Source organism: Pogona vitticeps, chromosome 2, assembly GCF_051106095.1.
Source record: "Pogona vitticeps strain Pit_001003342236 chromosome 2, PviZW2.1, whole genome shotgun sequence".
Lineage (NCBI taxonomy): Eukaryota > Metazoa > Chordata > Lepidosauria > Squamata > Agamidae > Pogona > Pogona vitticeps.
Window position 1 is genome coordinate 199,978,869 of NC_135784.1, and position 17,001 is coordinate 199,995,869.

The window sequence follows — 17,001 nt, forward strand, 5'->3', positions numbered from 1 at the left end:
ACCCTATATGCCTTTGACCTGACACCGGATCATGGCTGCTCAGAACATTATTCTCTGATCAAGACTGGAAACCTTCGAGCTGAGATCCGTTTTGCCCAACCCCTAACGGCCACTATTAACATGCTCTTATACGGGGTATTTGACAATGTGATTGAAATCAGCCATAGCAGAAACGTCCTCTTTGATTACATGTGAACATGAATACGTTGCAGCTATTAAGCGTGTTACAACGAGATAAGACCTTTCTAGATGTGTACCCCTGCGACCTGTTACCAAGGAACCTTATTACCAAAAGACCTACCGGAATAGTGGTGAACACCCATCCCCACACGATGCCTGGGGAACACTGGCTGGCCCTCTATTTACCAGCTAAGGGGCCTGGGGAATTTTTTGACTCATACGGCGTAGACCCAGACAACCCACGGATCCCTGAAACAATTACAGCTTTTTTATGGCGTCAGGGCAAAGAAATAATATTCCAGAAGAGACAGCTACAAAACCCTTCGGCAGTGACCTGTGGCTATCACTGTGTGTTCTTTTTACAGAACAGAACAAAAGGTCTGCCGTTTGACCAAATTTTAAAGTTGTACTCAGAAGATGCGACCAAAAATGACCGCATGGTTGTAGAGTTTGTCAAGAACAGGAAAATTCAAACAGCACCCCGATCCTGCAAACCGTTTCATCATATTCAAGCCTGCGGCCCCCAGTGTAAAACATAAAATGTAAGCTGTGCATAAATAAAATAAAAGACAAAAGTTAAATGTTTTATCTGTCTTGGTGTTTATTAATGTGTTTTATAAAGTGAGCCATTCAGGCTTCTTGACTACCAGTCTCACAGGTGTTGTTGGAAGCTCCTTGACGTACAGCCATTCTGGTCTCTTGAACTGTTTCTTGGGCCGGACAACAACAGCCGTGGCAGACAGAGAGGAAGAAGGTGTTGCTGCTGATTTCATCGCTTCTAATTGTTCTCTAGCGGTTGAATTCCCCACGATAGACGTAGGGATATTCAGTTCGGCCAGAGCTTTAAGAAAAACATCCCATCCTTTGGGTTTTCTCTTATCAGAAAGGGCGGTAGACTGGGTGATCCCTCTGACCAGGTCCAGAATATTAGAGCCATGTAAGAGCTCTCCCCGGTACTGGAAGGACCCTTTGTCATCCCATGAAGAGATCTCTTGATGTTGCCTTAATTTACTTAGCAAAATCTCTGCATTTTTCTTGTAACGGTTGGGAAGGCTGTCTAACACCTCTTGAATAACAGAGGGTAGGGACTCTTGAGGGGCAGGTGGAGAGGGGAGAGAAGCCGAGGCTTGTGGAGGCTGTGGCATTGTTTTTTCCATATCCTCCTGCCTGGTCAGCGCTAAAAACCTCTGTAGAACGCCATTGTAAAGCTTAGCTTTTTCATACTCTGGCAAGTCTGACCTTAAGAGAATTTCTCTCATCTCAGAATCCAGGCGTCTGACCGTGGCGGACCTGATGTTTTCTGGTACGCCCCTCAGCTCTTGTAGCTGAGCACTGGGGACCAGATACATCTTTTCAGCATAATCCATTACTTATTAGTTAAAAGACTGGTTATTAGAGGTACAGCAAAGCCCAATAAGGGACCCAGGAAACCGCCAGACTGCTTCACCAGGTATTTTTTCCTCCGTAGGGGGACCCTCTTGTTACTCAAGGTTTTAATTAGTGTTCGTTTCTTCTTTAAAACACGTACCTGATGAGGTGTTAGAGCTATCTTCCCTTTTAAAGTATTCAGAGCAATTTCTGAAATGGCCGTGACCAGATCGTCCGAGGCAGCACATAAAATGGCTTTTCTCTGTCGCAGTGGGGCCTTAATAAGGAGTTTCAAAAGTGGGAGGTTTCGCCTTATACATTCAGACATGTTATCTGGTTGCCGAACAGGCTTCAATAAAGAAAAGGGCTCAAAGCAGCCGTCTTTTGTTACCTGAAGCAGATTTCTTCAATGTATAGACCACAGGCCAGTCAGGAGGGAAAAGTCCTGTTCTCAGTCTGTAAGGTTCAGGAGTATTGGCATTTAAATCTACCAACAGATAACCGTGAGGAGGTCTTGTCGCATCTGCAAATGCTTCCATGAAGAACTGTCCGTTTCGTGGATACATCTGACGGGCTAGTGTGGCAATTTGCTGCTTATCCCTGGGATTTTTAAAGAGGACTAAAAACTTGGCGTTCAGACTAATGCTTCGAGCGGCCCTTCCCTGTGAAAAAATGTTCTGAGTAATTAAAAAAACACTTACGTTCCTGTGATGCACATATTGTGTAAATAACTTTTCCACTTCCTTATTATCAGAGGCATACTGCATCAAATCGTCTAAAACCAAGAAGTTTATTTTAGTTGGGGGTAACAGAACATCATCATCAAACTTTTCCGGCAAACCTTCTACAAAACGAATACAGGGATATTTACAGAGAAGAGTCTTATATACAGGTTGCCAACAGCCATAACACCAGATAATATTTTCAGGCATGTCAGAAAATACATTGCGCGCGTTGTCCAGCATATTTTTAATAAAAAACGTTTTTCCACATCCGCTCGGCCCTGCTAGGATAGCTGAAAAAGGATGAACCCACAACATCTTCAGTTCAGTAGCCATAAGGCAGGGTTTTAAAGTCTTCGACAATAACTCTTTTGTCATAAACCACCTTTTGAGTTTTTCTTAAAAGCTTTGTATGAATCAACCACTGGCGCTTATCCCTAACAATTCCTGGTTGCTCTACCACTATTTCACGGGATGAACCATCTCGGTTGTCAGAATCGTACGTAAAAACCAAATCCCTGAGACTATCAAAATTAATTTTTTCAGAGTTAGCAACGTTCAGTGTGATCCCTTTGACCTTCATGCACGCACTACCATCACTGAGTTTATACCCATAAGTTTTAGGTCCTCCGGACACATATTCTGTAATGTGCAAGCCTTCAGGAACTTCACTCGTGAGATCCCCCAGGTAGTCCCCTAAGGGGGGTTTCCATTCACCCTCCCGTTGTACAAAAATGACAGAGTCTGTATCGTGATAGAGAACTCTATCCTGCAGTTTGTCAAGCAGATTGTAAAGCTCCAGACGTGCATAAGCAGTGGTAAAGCAGGCTATGAATTCATTTTTCCTACCCTTGGTGGCTAATCTGTCAGCCTCATGTTTCCATGTCACACAGACAGCATCATCAGCCAAAAATTCAAACATTGACACTGTGTAAGACTCTGAAAATAGGAGGTTGAAATATTCATCCGGATCTCTGACCACCTGAGTGTTAGGCAGATTCATTCTCTGACCAAACTTTCCCCACAGAGAGTTTAGAAACAGTTTGGCTATCTGTCTTTTTGCAGGATTTACAGCAATTTTATCTTTACGTAGGGATATCCCCTCTCTCTTTTTATAATCATCAATATATTTGTTTTTATCTCCTTCGCTGACACACCAGGCGGGATAGCCCGATGCTTCCTGTTTGTGGCGAAGGTGTAGCTCTATGTAATTTGAAAACAGGTCCGCCGATCTGCTTTCAAAATGCCACACCTCAAAGATTTTCAAAACCTTGTAACCCTTTTTTATGGCAACGTTCAGTTCGATAGTACACCAGGTACCCATCAAGGCTCTCTCCTCATCAGTATGTTTACAAGGGTTTCTCTGGCGGCTTTCTGCACAGGTGGCACACAGCACAAACATAAGTTTTCCACCAACCCTGGTGGGCAACACTGGAAAAAAGAGACCTCTTGGTGGTGATATTTTCGCCTTTACGAAACCAAAGTATGCAGACACATGTTCAAAATTCTCAAATATGATTTTGGGGTGCCCCAGAGGATACTCTTTAGTTTTGTTGACATAGGGGTAAAGGCTGGTAAAATCATAGTAAAGAATCTGCTCTTCCGGTTTAGCTCTGTAGTACAAACGGATCGCGTTCGTACGACCCCCAAAGAGAGCTTCCCTAGGTACTAAGGGCTCTGGAAAATCAGCTGAAGCAAGGTAATTTTTGACAGCGCTGTCGCTTCTTACCATCTCTTTCCATTCATGCTCCCAAATTGATCTGACTTCAAAACCCTTGCTTCTCAAAATGGCTGTCCTTTCCTGTGTAGCATTGAAAAGAGCCCCATAGGTTTTTCCTAACAGAGGATTCCAATCCTCAGAATGGTAACAGAGGGCACAGCCGTGGAAAAAACATCCCAGGAACTCTAAACATATGCCCCTGCCGTTAAGAACCATATAACCATCTACATAAAGAGAATCGATACAAATTTCCCCACCATTCAAGGCATGCTGAACCCTGGTTTTTTCTTTATGGGCAATATAAGACAGCCACTGTATCGATGCAGATGAATAGCGTTTGCACTGGCGGTGATAGTTGTCTGGATGTGAGATTGCTATTTTATTTTTCTTCAGAAATTTGAACTTGTACATGCTAAGACACACGCCAGCTAGGGTGGGGTATTGAAGAGGGTCTATGGCAAACCAGTCATATTCCCCGTCGTACCCTTTCACCCTCTTCTTTGTCAGGGTCATAATTTCATGGCGATACTTTGTGCAGGCCTGTACCAGGATGTTAACATCCTGCTGGCAGTAGGCAGCCAATTCTCGCTGCAGGTTGAAGGTTTTTGTCTTATTCTCCTCATGCCACTTTAAGAAAGCCTTCTGCTCAGAAGGCATCATGTGTTGCACTCCATAAGCTTCGGGTGGTGGTAGGGGGCCTTCATACTGTTCATTTTCAGGGGTGTTGAAGTAATGAGGGAAATAACCCTTAGACTCCTGCCTGAGGCCTAGGCATTTGGGTAATTTTGACAACCCCATTGATAAATGACATAGAGAGTCCAGGAATTTTATATCAAGAGCCGACACGGCTATTGTTATAAGTTTTCCACCTTGAGTAATAAGTTCTACCTCTAGTTTTTCTTTGACTAGCTGATTGAGAATGAAATATCCATCATAACCTTTTGAATTATGGGCTATAAACGTTGTGCCCTCGAAAACCCTCCCTTCTGTGAAAGTCCGAATAAAAGCCTCTATGCATGACTCGCCTCTGAATTCCCATGATTTATCATAAGGCCATGCCTTTTTTTTCTCACCTTTTTTCTTGGTGTTCCCAGAGTCAGGCTCCACAATGCTCTCGCTATATGAACTGTTATCATCATCATATTCTTCACTCTCCTCCTCCTCCTCTTCCTCCTCAGCATCCTGTTCAAGGATATCCTTTATCCAATCGGGCACCCCCTTTTTCACAGAGGCCTCTTTTTTAAAGTGTCGCACAGTCTCACCCCAAAAAGATCTGGCGTAACAATAATTGGGGATGTGTAACCCCGTGTCTTGTCTTGATTCTATATCATAAAATATATAATGGGTTGAGATCTTTGGCTCTTTAAGCGGGAGCATGAAACAGAAGTGGTTTACCTCTTCTCCCCTAGGAGCCCAGCAGATATTACATACCCTGCCTATACAGTCCTTTGTGAAATGCTCTGCATTTTGAAAACGACCGCAGTCCTCACAAAACTTTCTATAAGTACAGGGTACCTTGTTCTCTGCCGCCAGCTTGGTGTGTAATTCTAAGCATTCTCTCGACCTGCATTTCATTTTGCAACACTTACACTTCTTCATGATGTTCACATTAGAAGCGCAATCTTTTCTTAGACAGAGTCTACAGAAAAATATACAGTCATGAATATGAGAGTACAATTTGTGGCAATATTGACAGTAATTACGAGCCCCAAAGAGTCCCTTTATATTAAGAACTCCATAAAAGTGATTATCATGGAGAAGCAACGTATACGTTTGTGTATACTTGTGTCCTTGTGGTTTAAACAAGCCCCAGCCTTTGTCGCCATAGTGTGCAATCTGGATATTGACCTGTAAGTGGTCCTCAAAAAGAGGGATGTCAGACAAAGAAACCTCTTTGTCTACAGGCCAGTGGACCGCCTGATACAATTGCAGAGCTCCATGTGCCAACTCTGCATCTGTTGGGACCTTTTTAGACATTACACGAACTAAGCTTGCTCCAAAGCATAGTTTACTGTTTACATCAGTGAAATCGATTAGATGTTTCCTTTTCTTATTTATAATTGCACTATAGGGGATAGAGCGTAAGGCTCTTGGGCGGCTGCCCCCCCTAGGAGGTCTCACAATGGTTACAACTAATCGTAAAACCCCGTCTAAACAAAGTTTCATATTACTCTGCAAAAGATTTGCTAAGTTGGAGAGAAACTCGTCGGCGTCTAGAGCCCCCTTGACCTTTTTCACTGAAAAGAGGCTTCTGCATGTTCCCACCCTCAAATCTCAGCTGCACACAATCGCCAGGCTCCAAACTTTCATTAACAACATTAAGAACATCTTGAACCGCAATATGTAAGGCTGAAACGGCTTGTGCATAGCTTGTCACATGTTCCAGATTTACGAAGCGAAATTCTTGCACTATATGAATGGTGTGGAATCTTTCATTTTCCCACCCCCATCTATTTGTGATTTCTGCATACACCGGGGGGTTTTCTGCATCATGTTCAGGTGTCTGCAGCGCAGAGCCTGGAGGGTGTTCTTGAGACTGTGTACAACTAGAAGGCAGAGAGCCCCCTGGTGGATATTCTTGAGACTCTTGGTTGTTAATCCCTACAGCCCCAGAGTTCTCAGGTGTCTGCAGTGCAGAGCCTGGAGGGTGTTCTTGAGACTGTGTACAACTAGAAGGCAGAGAGCCCCCTGGTGGATATTCTTGAGACTCTTGGTTATTAATACCTACAGTCCCAGAGTTCTCAGGTGTCTGCAGCGCAGAGCCTGGAGGGTGTTCTTGAGGCTGTGTACAACTAGAAGGCAGATAGGCCCTTTTCCTACGTGCAAGCAATTTCTTAGCCCCTCGTAACAACTTAACAACTCTATTGTGCCAGTACAGTTTCGCTGTGCTTGGTTTCCTCCCCTTTTTTTTCCCAGGCTGATGGCCAGGGTGACCCCTTCTCATTGTACCCCTTTTGGTTGTCTGTTTTACATCAGGATAGCCTAGGCCTATTTGAATTTGAGAGGACATTGCACAAGAAAAATGATCCATGTTTTTAATAGCATCACAGATGTTCTTCATTTCTGGCATTTCTATCATAATCTGATCTAGACAATCTTTGGCTGTGTTAATCATATTGAAAATCATTTGAAAATTTTTATACCAGGGGACGTCACTTCCGCTCGGGGGGATGACCAGCTAGGAGCGAACCCTCCGTATCGCCTAGCAAGGTAAAAAGCTATTAAAATGCATTTCTTTCTTTAGAAGAATGTTTTTTTTATCATAAATCCTTGGAGAGAAGGATAAGGAAGGCATATCGCTGATTAAAAGCCTTAAGGACTATGTTTTTTTAAAGTTAAAAACTACTTTCACTTTCATGGCCGATTAGCTACTGGCGTTTTCCAGCTGCCCTGCTCCTAACGAAAAGCCTGAAACAACAATAATTATTTTTAATTAGAACTCTCTATGTCAAGGAGGAGGGATAAAACTGCCAAAACCCCCTCAGATCGCAGTTTGGAAAGATTGACGACACAACCAACTGAAGACGATAGGATGGACGAGGTTACAAGGCTTATAAAAGATCTGTCTTGTAAAATGTCTGAAGGCTTTGACAAAACAGAGCAAAGATCTAAGTCCATCGAAAGAAGCATCACTAAGCTTCAAGATCAAATTTCAGGGGTGTCACAGGAGTTAAAGGACATGAAGAGTAAAATTAGGGACCTTGGTGATACAGTTCAAGGAAATAAAGAAGAAATTGTGTCCATGGCTCAGCAAATTTCTGATACCAATAAAAAGCTTATATTTATGGATGATAACCTCAGAAGGTCTAATATTAAAATAATGAACTTCCAAGTGCAACAGGGCCGAGATCTCAGAAAGGAGATAATGGCTTGGATAAACTCTATAACGGACACGCAGCATCTGATTGAAACAGATATAGAAAAGGCATATTTCCTGGGAAATCCAAGTAGTCTCGGTATTAGACCAGTGGTTGTGAAGTTTTTGAATCATACAAAGAAAGAACAATTTTTAAAAGCAATCAGACAAAAACAAGACCAGCTGGTTTATAGGGACAGAAAAATTCAGATTTTCCAGGATTTTTGTAAAGAGACTGTGAAATGGCGAGGATCTATGCAGCCGGTTACAGCAATTCTGAGGAAAAATAACATCAGATATCATTGGGGCTACCCAATTTTTTTGAAAATCTGGAAAGACAAGATTTTGTTTAAAATCCACTCCTGCGAGCAAGGTTTACAACTGCTGAAAGATTGGAACATTTATGAAGGAGAAAGTCAGGAGTTAATTCCAACCACAAGCAAAGAACTAGAAGGCTGAACCAGAAGGAAGAAGATGGACCAGTTTTTTCTTATATTTTTTTATTATTCTATCTTATTTTTTATATCTTTTATTTTTTTTCCTTTATCTTTCTCCTAATAAAATCTTTCTTATATATATGTATGTGTGTGCATATATATATACATATATATGTTTCTGTCCTCCCCTCTTTCCCCTTTTCTAATTTTTGAGGTTCTTTTTTGTTGTTTTTAAAATAGCTTTATAGAATAATATCATTTATTTATTTTACTCTTGTTCTAATCATACTAAACACACTAAATTTAGATAGTAAAAGGGGTAACAAAATTAAAATTACTAAAAACTAAATATAAACTCTTTAAAGGATTCCAGTAAGGGGAAGGGGGGAAGGAGAAGGGTATTCTTATTCTTATTCTTATTTTGTTACTATTGTAGTATTAAACATTAAGTAGAAATGCAAAAGTTAAATGAAAAGATCAGAGGCAAGGCTCCGGTCATGGTTCCGCCGGACGATGGTGGCGTCTCCCCCCCACCTTTTGCTCATGCCAGTGGTCATGGCATGGGACCATGGTGGAGAGGATACGAATGTATATGTTCACAAAATTGGTGAAAATCAATTATGGGGTGTTGTTTTGTCTGTTTTATGTTGTTGGTGGGAGGTAAGGTTACACACGGGACCTATTGGAAAGAAAACTTTTGAACACATATGGGTAGAAAAATAAGACTTGCAACTTTAAACGTTAAAGGCCTCGGATCAACAGTGAAAAGAAGAAGAATAGAAGCGTTGTTGAGGAAAAACAAGCTGGATATCGTCTTTCTACAAGAGACTCATCAATCAGAAAAAGGAGTCAATGAGTTAAAGATGAACAATATCGACATTTATGAAAAAAATTTTGGAACTTCTAAATCTAGGGGTGTAGCAATTATAATTTTCAAAAACTGCGAATTTAAAGTAGAAAAGGTAGTAAAAGATTGTAATGGTAGATTTATAATAATGCAAGGTAAAATGGGGTTGGAAGAATATACTTTGGTAAATATGTACACACCTAATAATAAACAAGGTGAATTTTATGATTTGGTTTTTAAAGAAATGGAAAAGGTAAAGAAAGGTTATGTTATTATGGCAGGAGATTTCAATATGGTTATGGATAAGATAAAAGACAAAACTGCATACAGTCGGAATGATATTTATCATAGAAACACAATATTAAGTAAAAAGATAAAAAATAACCATTTGAAGGATATTTGGAGAGAAATGAAAGGTGATGAAAAAAGATATACTTATTTTTCAGTTGTGCACAATACTTACTCTAGAATAGATTATATATTTACATCTCAGGATTTAATTTCTAAGATTGTTGATACTGAAATAAACCCTATTAAAATAACAGATCATGCATTGATGTTAATAGAGATTGAAATAAAGAAAGATTATAAAGACTCCAAAAGATGGAGAATTGATAATAATATTCTGCAGCATCCAGAAATAATAGAAAAGATAAAGAAGGAATGGCTAGAATTATGGACAATAAATGAAACAGGAGGTGCTAAGCCAGGCCTGTTGTGGGACACAATGAAAGCAATCACAAGAGGAATAACGATAAGAGAATCGTGTAAATTAAAAAAAATTAAGGAGGGACATGTGAAAAAAATAGAAGAAGATTTGAAAAACTTAGAAAATAGATTTTTTACAGAAAGAGATAGAAGAATATTAATAGAAATTCAGGCTAAGAGAAAGGAATTAGATAATATAGAAATAGAGAAAGTTCAAAGAGATCTGATGTATTTAAAGAGACATTTTTTTGAATTTAATAACAAAAACTCAAAATTGTTAGCTAAAATGTGTAAAAATAAAAGAGCAAAAAATTCAATAGGGATAATTAAAGATCAAAAAGGTAAAAATTGTAATATAATGAAAGAAAAATTGAAGATTTTTCATGAATTTTTTCAGAAACTATACAAAGGAAATAACATAAAGAAAGAATGTATAGAAAAATATATAAACGATAATTTAAAAACTAAATTATCAGAAAATGATAAAAGAATATTAGAAGAAGAGATCAAGGAGCAAGAGATTGCTGAAGTCATAAATAAATTAAAAAATGGTAAAACACCAGGTCCTGATGGATTGGGTCCAGAATATTATAAACACTTTAGCACCATTTTAATACCTAAGTTAAAAATGATTTATAATAAGATAATGGAAGGAGAGACAATACCAGCTTCATGGAAGCATTCATTAACGATTCTCATTCTAAAACCCAATAAGGATCAAACAGATCCGGGATCCTATAGACCTATATCTTTAATAAACCAAGATGCTAAGATTTTTACCGCTATATTGGCAAATAGATTAAATAGATTTATAGCAAATTATATTAAAGAAGACCAATGTGGTTTCATTAAGGGTAGACAAATGGACAATTTAACTAGACGAGTTTTAAATATTATACATGAAACAGAAAAAGAAAAAATAAAAGCAATGATTTTATCATTGGATATATTTAAAGCCTTTGATTGTGTTGAATGGTCAACACTAAAACTTCTTATAAGAGGTTGGGGATTTGGTAAAAAGTTTAGAGGTGTTATAGATCAATTATACTTAGATAATACTTCAGAAATAATAGTTAATGATGGTATAACGGAAAAGATCTTTCTAGGCCGAGGTACTAGACAAGGCTGCCCACTTTCACCAATATTGTTTTGCATGATTATAGAATTATTAGCTAACGCAATAAGAAATGATAAATTAATTAAAGGAACAGGTAAAAATGAAATGATTAAAATTAATTTGTTTGCTGATGATTCCTTACTGACTATTAAAAATCCATTAGAGAGTATGGAAAACATTAAAAACCATTTAGAAAAATTTGGGGAAATAACAGGTTTAAGGATTAATTGGCAAAAATCACAAATGATGATGTTTAACTATAATATACAGGAGCAAGACATGTTTGTGAATAAATATAGCGTTAAAATGTGTAATCTTATCAAATATTTAGGTATAAACATAATTAGAACAACTCAAAAATTAAAAGAGAAAAATTTTAATAAATTAAAAAATGAAATTAAAGATAAATTGCAAGAGTACGCCAAATTGAAACTATCATGGTTTGGGAGAATCGCTTTAATTAAGATGAAAATATTACCGAAGATCACTTTTTTATTTAGGATGCTCCCAATACGATTAGAAGAAGAGGATTTTAAATATTGGCAGGGATTAATTAATGGATTTTGTAATCAAGGCAAAAAATCTAGAATAAATAAAAGATATTGGTATAAGGCTCAAAAAAAAGGAGGTTTAGGTATGCCCAATGTTAAAAATTATTATATAGCAAATCAATTAAGAGTTATTGGAGATATTATATTCAATAAAGAAAAATCAATGTGGTGGGAGATGGAATCTTCAGAAATAAATGGAAATGCTGAAGGATACTTGTTTAATATACTAAAGAGAAGTTCAATAAATCAGATTAAAAACCCCTTTTTAAGAAACCTGTTAAATATTTGGAATAAATATAAAGAGAAGTTTTGTCCCTTAACTTCACCATTAAAACTAGTGACTGAGACAGAAAACTTTCCTACAAATTTAAAGGATTTAGTAGAATTATTTAAGAATAAAAGGGTTGCAAGATTGAAGGACTGGATGGGTAACATGAGATCGAAGGAGATGATTATGTCTAAACTGCAATCTAATAAACTATCATGGTATAATCTTATTCAGTTAGACACCTGGACAAAGGATTGGTTGAAAACTAATGGTAAATGTAGAGAACTTACTAAGTACGAACAATTTCTGTTATCACATGAAGATATGCAAGATACAACTTTGAAAGGAATAGTAAGTAAAATATATAATATAATTTTGGAACAAGAGGAAAAAGAATGGGGAATAGAAGGTTTAAAATTAATTTGGGAAAACGATTTAAAAACAGATATTAAAATAGAGGATTGGACAAAAATGTGGAGGATGAGAGTGTTAAGATTAATGTCAACAAGAATAAAGGAAAATTTTTTTAAAATCTGTCTAAGGTGGTATTTGACTCCTGTAAAATTGAATATAATAAATCCAACATACTCCAAAGCATGTTGGAAATGTGATGAGGAAATTGGTACGTATTTTCATATGTGGTGGGAATGTAAAGTGGTTAAGAAATTTTGGGAATTGATTTTTAAGGAAATGTGTGATATATTTGGTAAAGATATTGATTTTAATGCCAAAATTGCTTTATTGTCAATTTTTGATAATACAGATCTGGACCATCACTCGAAATAATTAATCACTAATTTTATGACAGGTGCTAGAATATTAATAGCTAGATTTTGGAAAGACAAGAATTATATTAAAATTGAAGACTGGTATTGTGAAGTATGGGACATTGCATTAAATGATAAATTGACTATGGAACTTAAAATAAAAAGAGGGGAAATAAGATGTAACAATTTCTATGATATTTGGGGTAAATTTGTGGAATTTGTGTTAGTGAAAGGAAGGGGGAAAGCCTCTAAAGAATACTCAATACAATTTTGGAGAGGTAATCTGTAAGAAAAAAATTATTATAGTAAATAGAGTCCCGTGGGTATGGGGTGCACATTAGAATTTAGTTTATAATAAGCACTATTACTTGTATTTTTTTGTATTTTTGTTATGTATGTGTTCTTTTGTGTATTTTTTTTGTATAAAATAAAATATTAAAAAAAAAGAAAAAAAAAAAGAAAATTTTTATACCAACAAACAATTTTTGAGGTGTATACAGCTAAAGCATTTCCATCAATTTCAAACAATCCCTCTTTTTTCCTACCCTGCACCGCTTGAGATTTTGCAGGTTTTTTACCACCATCCCCACCGGTTGCCTTGGCCCCCTTCAAGGCCTGAGGACTCCACGGTTTGCTGCAGCAAGGTTTTTCACCAGTATCCGGACCCTTCGTCATCTGTGGTTGTGCTGAGTTTTTGCTCCTATCCCCACAGGAGGCCTTGGCCCCCTTCAAGGCCTGAGGACTCCACGGTTTGCTGCAGCAAGGTTTTTCACCAGTATCCGGACCCTTCGTCATCTGTGGTTGTGCTGAGTTTTTGCTCCTATCCCCACAGGAGGCCTTGGCGCCCTTCAAGGCCGGGGGGGTTGCTGATTTGCTGGTACCCGGCCTTTCGCCATCCTTGAATCTTTTTGGGGGAATTGCCATATTCTGAGCTAGAAAAGAAACAATGGGTCTTGTAAAGGGGGGGGTGCATTTCAGCTCTCTCTCTCTCTCTCTCTCTCTCTCACACACACACACACACACATTTGTTTTAAAGGGAGGACCCCCCCCTGTTAAAAACGCAGACAGATAAAAAGGTCTTCCATGAAAATGTACAGAACTTACTCTGATCAGCATTTACTCTTTTAAAAGTATAACCACGAAACTGGAACCTGTCCGTCCTTGGAATATTATAGCTGGTTGATGGTACAATAGGATCATTTTGTGCAAAATATTCATCATCCTCATAGCGAAAATATTTCTCTGAAAAAGATATAGTATTTCTAAATCAGTAGGGGTTTTTTAAAAGTTAAAAAGCCCCCCTTAAAACTCATATGTTAATGCTCTTACCCAGTGATTCGCTGGATAATGACCCCTTTTCCTGGTGATCCCCAGCTGCAGAGACAGAGGCATGTTAGAACAGTCTTGACCATTGCAAAGAAAAGCATATTTGACACCCCAGGGTTTAGACTGCAAAATGAACACTATCGAGTCACAACTTTATTCTCTTGTTCGTAATTATCTTGAAATTAGTTTAAAAGAAGCCAAAAATACAAGGGCTAAATCAGAAATGAGCAATCATTTAAAAAATATCGACTCTTTCATTCAAAAACATTTTGAAGGTACTGTCGAAGATCATTTAAGAAAAATGCAGATTTCCAGCCTGACTGAACTCTGTACCGCGCTTGTTTTAACTACACAATACGTTTTTCAAGAAAGAATTACTTTTGGGAGAATATTTACAACATTAGCCTATGCCTCATGCTTGGCAAAAAAGCTTGAAAAAAACACAAGACTTTTGGAACAAAAAGAAATTGATTTTCTCTCAAGACAAATAATGACATGCATAACTGCGCAAGACAGGTCTTTGAGCTTTCTGAATGGTAATCTGGTATGTATTTACACAATATTCTAATGTAATAACATCTTATGTTTTTCTATTCTATACAATGTTTCATTTCTTTCTCTCTCTCTCTCTCTCTTTATTTTTACAGAGAGGTGAAATAATGAATTTTCTAAAACCACGATCAAGAATTGCTATATTTTGGAACTGGCTGCTGGAACTTGTGTTACCTAAAAACTATTTCTCTGGCATGCAGTAAATAAAATATATATTTAGAAACTCTACGCTGTGTCTATACATTTAATTAAAAAGAATATTTACATTTATTTAACAGGTTTTAAAATTAATCTATCTCTTACCCATTTCTGCACGGTTAATCTGAATTTTAATGCGTAAGTCTAGGAATGAAAAAAAACCGTAAAATGAATAACAATTTTTAAAAGGACAGTCCTATTTTTAAAAAAGTGCTAAATCTCATAATATTCAGCTGAATTTGTTACTCACCTGTGGTATATTGGTCAGCTTCTGTGGAGTTTTCAGGAGGTGTGATAAAAGGGACTTTTATATCTTTTTCAAGGGAAGCAAAAGTTTTTTTTCTGATCCTCTCCTTAAGCCTGTTAAAGGAGAAAAACATCTGGCAGGATGTTGATTTGCAAAGATACACAATTACAGTGAAACAACGTCACCTCATTACCACATCATTTAAACGGATGCACGTCATTTAAAAGGAAATTATTGCCAATACACAATAAGGGGATGTTGATTTGCAAAGATACACAATTACCGTGAAACAACAACCTCTCTCTCATCAATAACTGTTTGAAAGGAAATGATAAGACAGGCCTTTGGTATCTCAGCTGAACAGAGGGCCCCCCCCCCTATTTTTCAGAGTTCCATTTCAGGGCATTTAAAGTTAGAAAAAATGCTATTTTGATATTAGAATGCTAAGCAAAAAGGGAAAATGAATAAATGAACAATGTATGTTCGATTAAAAACTCTTTATTAAAAAACCACATTTTATTACAAGGAAATTGTATAGTATTTGTAGTCTCAATCTGACTTGAAAAATTATTGTGGGAAAAGCATAAATGATTTATTTTTCACCTCACAGCCAAACAGAGCTGAATCTGTGTAATATATTACATTTAAGGAGATGAATTTCTGTAGACTTAAAGTTAAAACAGCTTTTAATTCAAACATTTATTCTCTGTGAACCTTTTGTGACCCATCCTGAAGGTGTGTGGGGTGGGGGGGGTAGTTTAAGGAAACAGCACCCTGCCAGTCCTATTGCATGTTTTTTCAGTCAAACATCTGGCAGGATGTTGATTTGCAAAGATACACAATTACTGTGAAACAACATCACCTCATTACCACATCATTTAAACGGATGCACGTCATTTAAAAGGAAATTATTGCCAATACACAATAAGGGGATGTTGATTTGCAAAGATACACAATTACCGTGAAACAACAGCCTCTCTCTCATCAATAACTGTTTGAAAGGAAATGATAAGACAGGCCTTTGGTATCTCAGCTGAACAGAGGCCCCCCCCACCTATTTTTCAGAGTTCCATTTCAGGGCATTTAAAGTTAGAAAAAATGCTATTTTGATATTAGAATGCTAAGCAAAAAGGGAAAATGAATAAATGAACAATGTATGTTCGATTAAAAGCTCTTTATTAAAAAAACACATTTTATTACAAGGAAATTGTATAGTTTTTTGTTTTTTGTTTTTTATTCATTCATGCATGCTTGGACAGCAATAATAATGACCAGCGTGTAGTTGTAGTGTTAATTTAGCAACGGCTAGATATTTTTCATCTGTTGACCTCAAAAGTCTTTTTAGCAAGTTATAGGAATCCCCTGAAACTGACATGCATTTAATAATCTTGTGTATGTAATGTACATTTCGATTTGTCATACAGAGCATCTTATTTCTGAACGCTGCAAGCGTTATAATGAGGATAACTTTTTTATAGCAGAGTTTTTCACATATCTCGTTCAACATCTTGGAATAGTCAGCTTCGTTCCAACCTATACACGGGTGCGCTTGTTGTGCACAAAGATCTTCCTGGCATCCATAGCACCTTTGAATCAGATGTTCAGACAAAGCGTCTTTTAGCATTGCGAAGAGACAGGCCCTTGTAAGGGCCTGCATGTCCTTGTGTTTTTTCAGAGAATCGCCTCCGGCTTGCAAGTGCTGCATCTCCTAAAAATCAAAGAAGGGTTTTAGCACACAGAATAAGCATCTATAGCACACCTAATAACCATCTATAGCACTCCTCTACCACCACCTTTTCCCAAAGGTTACCTACCTGCGTTTCAGAAGCTTTCTCATTATAACATGATGATTCCCCAGGATGACACGGTCTGACAGGGTCTTCAAGACGTTTTAATGCTACTGGAGGCCCATTTTCACTGTCAGAATCTGTGCTCATGTAGCGCTTTCTGGGTTTGGCAGCGTCCATGGATGCAGCGGCCTTTTGCTCCTCTACCTTTTGGCCTGCCTCGGGAGCTTTGTTCTCCTTGTCAGCCATGTCTTTAAAGCCACAAGACCTTTGCAAAGAGCCGCAAGAGCGCGCAGAAGGGTCCCGAACCACGTTTATAGCTTCTCTGCAAATCCCTGGGACTTTCCCAC

General features: G+C 37.8%; 1 protein-coding gene across 1 annotated transcript; it reads right to left on the minus strand.

Moving 5' to 3' along the window:
• Positions 1–3,619: 3,619 nt before the first annotated feature.
• On the minus strand, positions 3,620–15,212 carry LOC144586236 (uncharacterized). Its single transcript, XM_078384081.1, has 7 exons — positions 14,868–15,212; positions 14,723–14,761; positions 13,871–13,915; positions 13,646–13,783; positions 13,087–13,473; positions 4,475–4,757; positions 3,620–3,644 (listed from the first exon to the last, which is right to left on the minus strand). The coding sequence occupies exons 1-7, from the start codon at positions 14,995–14,997 to the stop codon at positions 3,620–3,622; spliced, it is 1,047 nt and encodes a 348-aa protein (XP_078240207.1). The 5' UTR covers positions 14,998–15,212.
• Between the last annotated feature and the right edge of the window lie 1,789 nt (positions 15,213–17,001).

What these genes read in the sequence shown, in the direction of transcription:
- LOC144586236 (XM_078384081.1), bottom strand. Translation starts at nt 14,997, where the DNA reads ATGTTTTTCTCCTTTAACAGGCTTAAGGAGAGGATCAGAAAAAAAACT. An exon ending in AGCTGACCAATATACCACAG is followed by an intron (nt 14,762 to 14,867) that starts GTGAGTAACAAA and finishes TTTCATTCCTAG; the next exon opens with ACTTACGCATTAAAATTCAG. An exon ending in ATTATCCAGCGAATCACTGG is followed by an intron (nt 13,784 to 13,870) that starts GTAAGAGCATTA and finishes TATCTTTTTCAG; the next exon opens with AGAAATATTTTCGCTATGAG.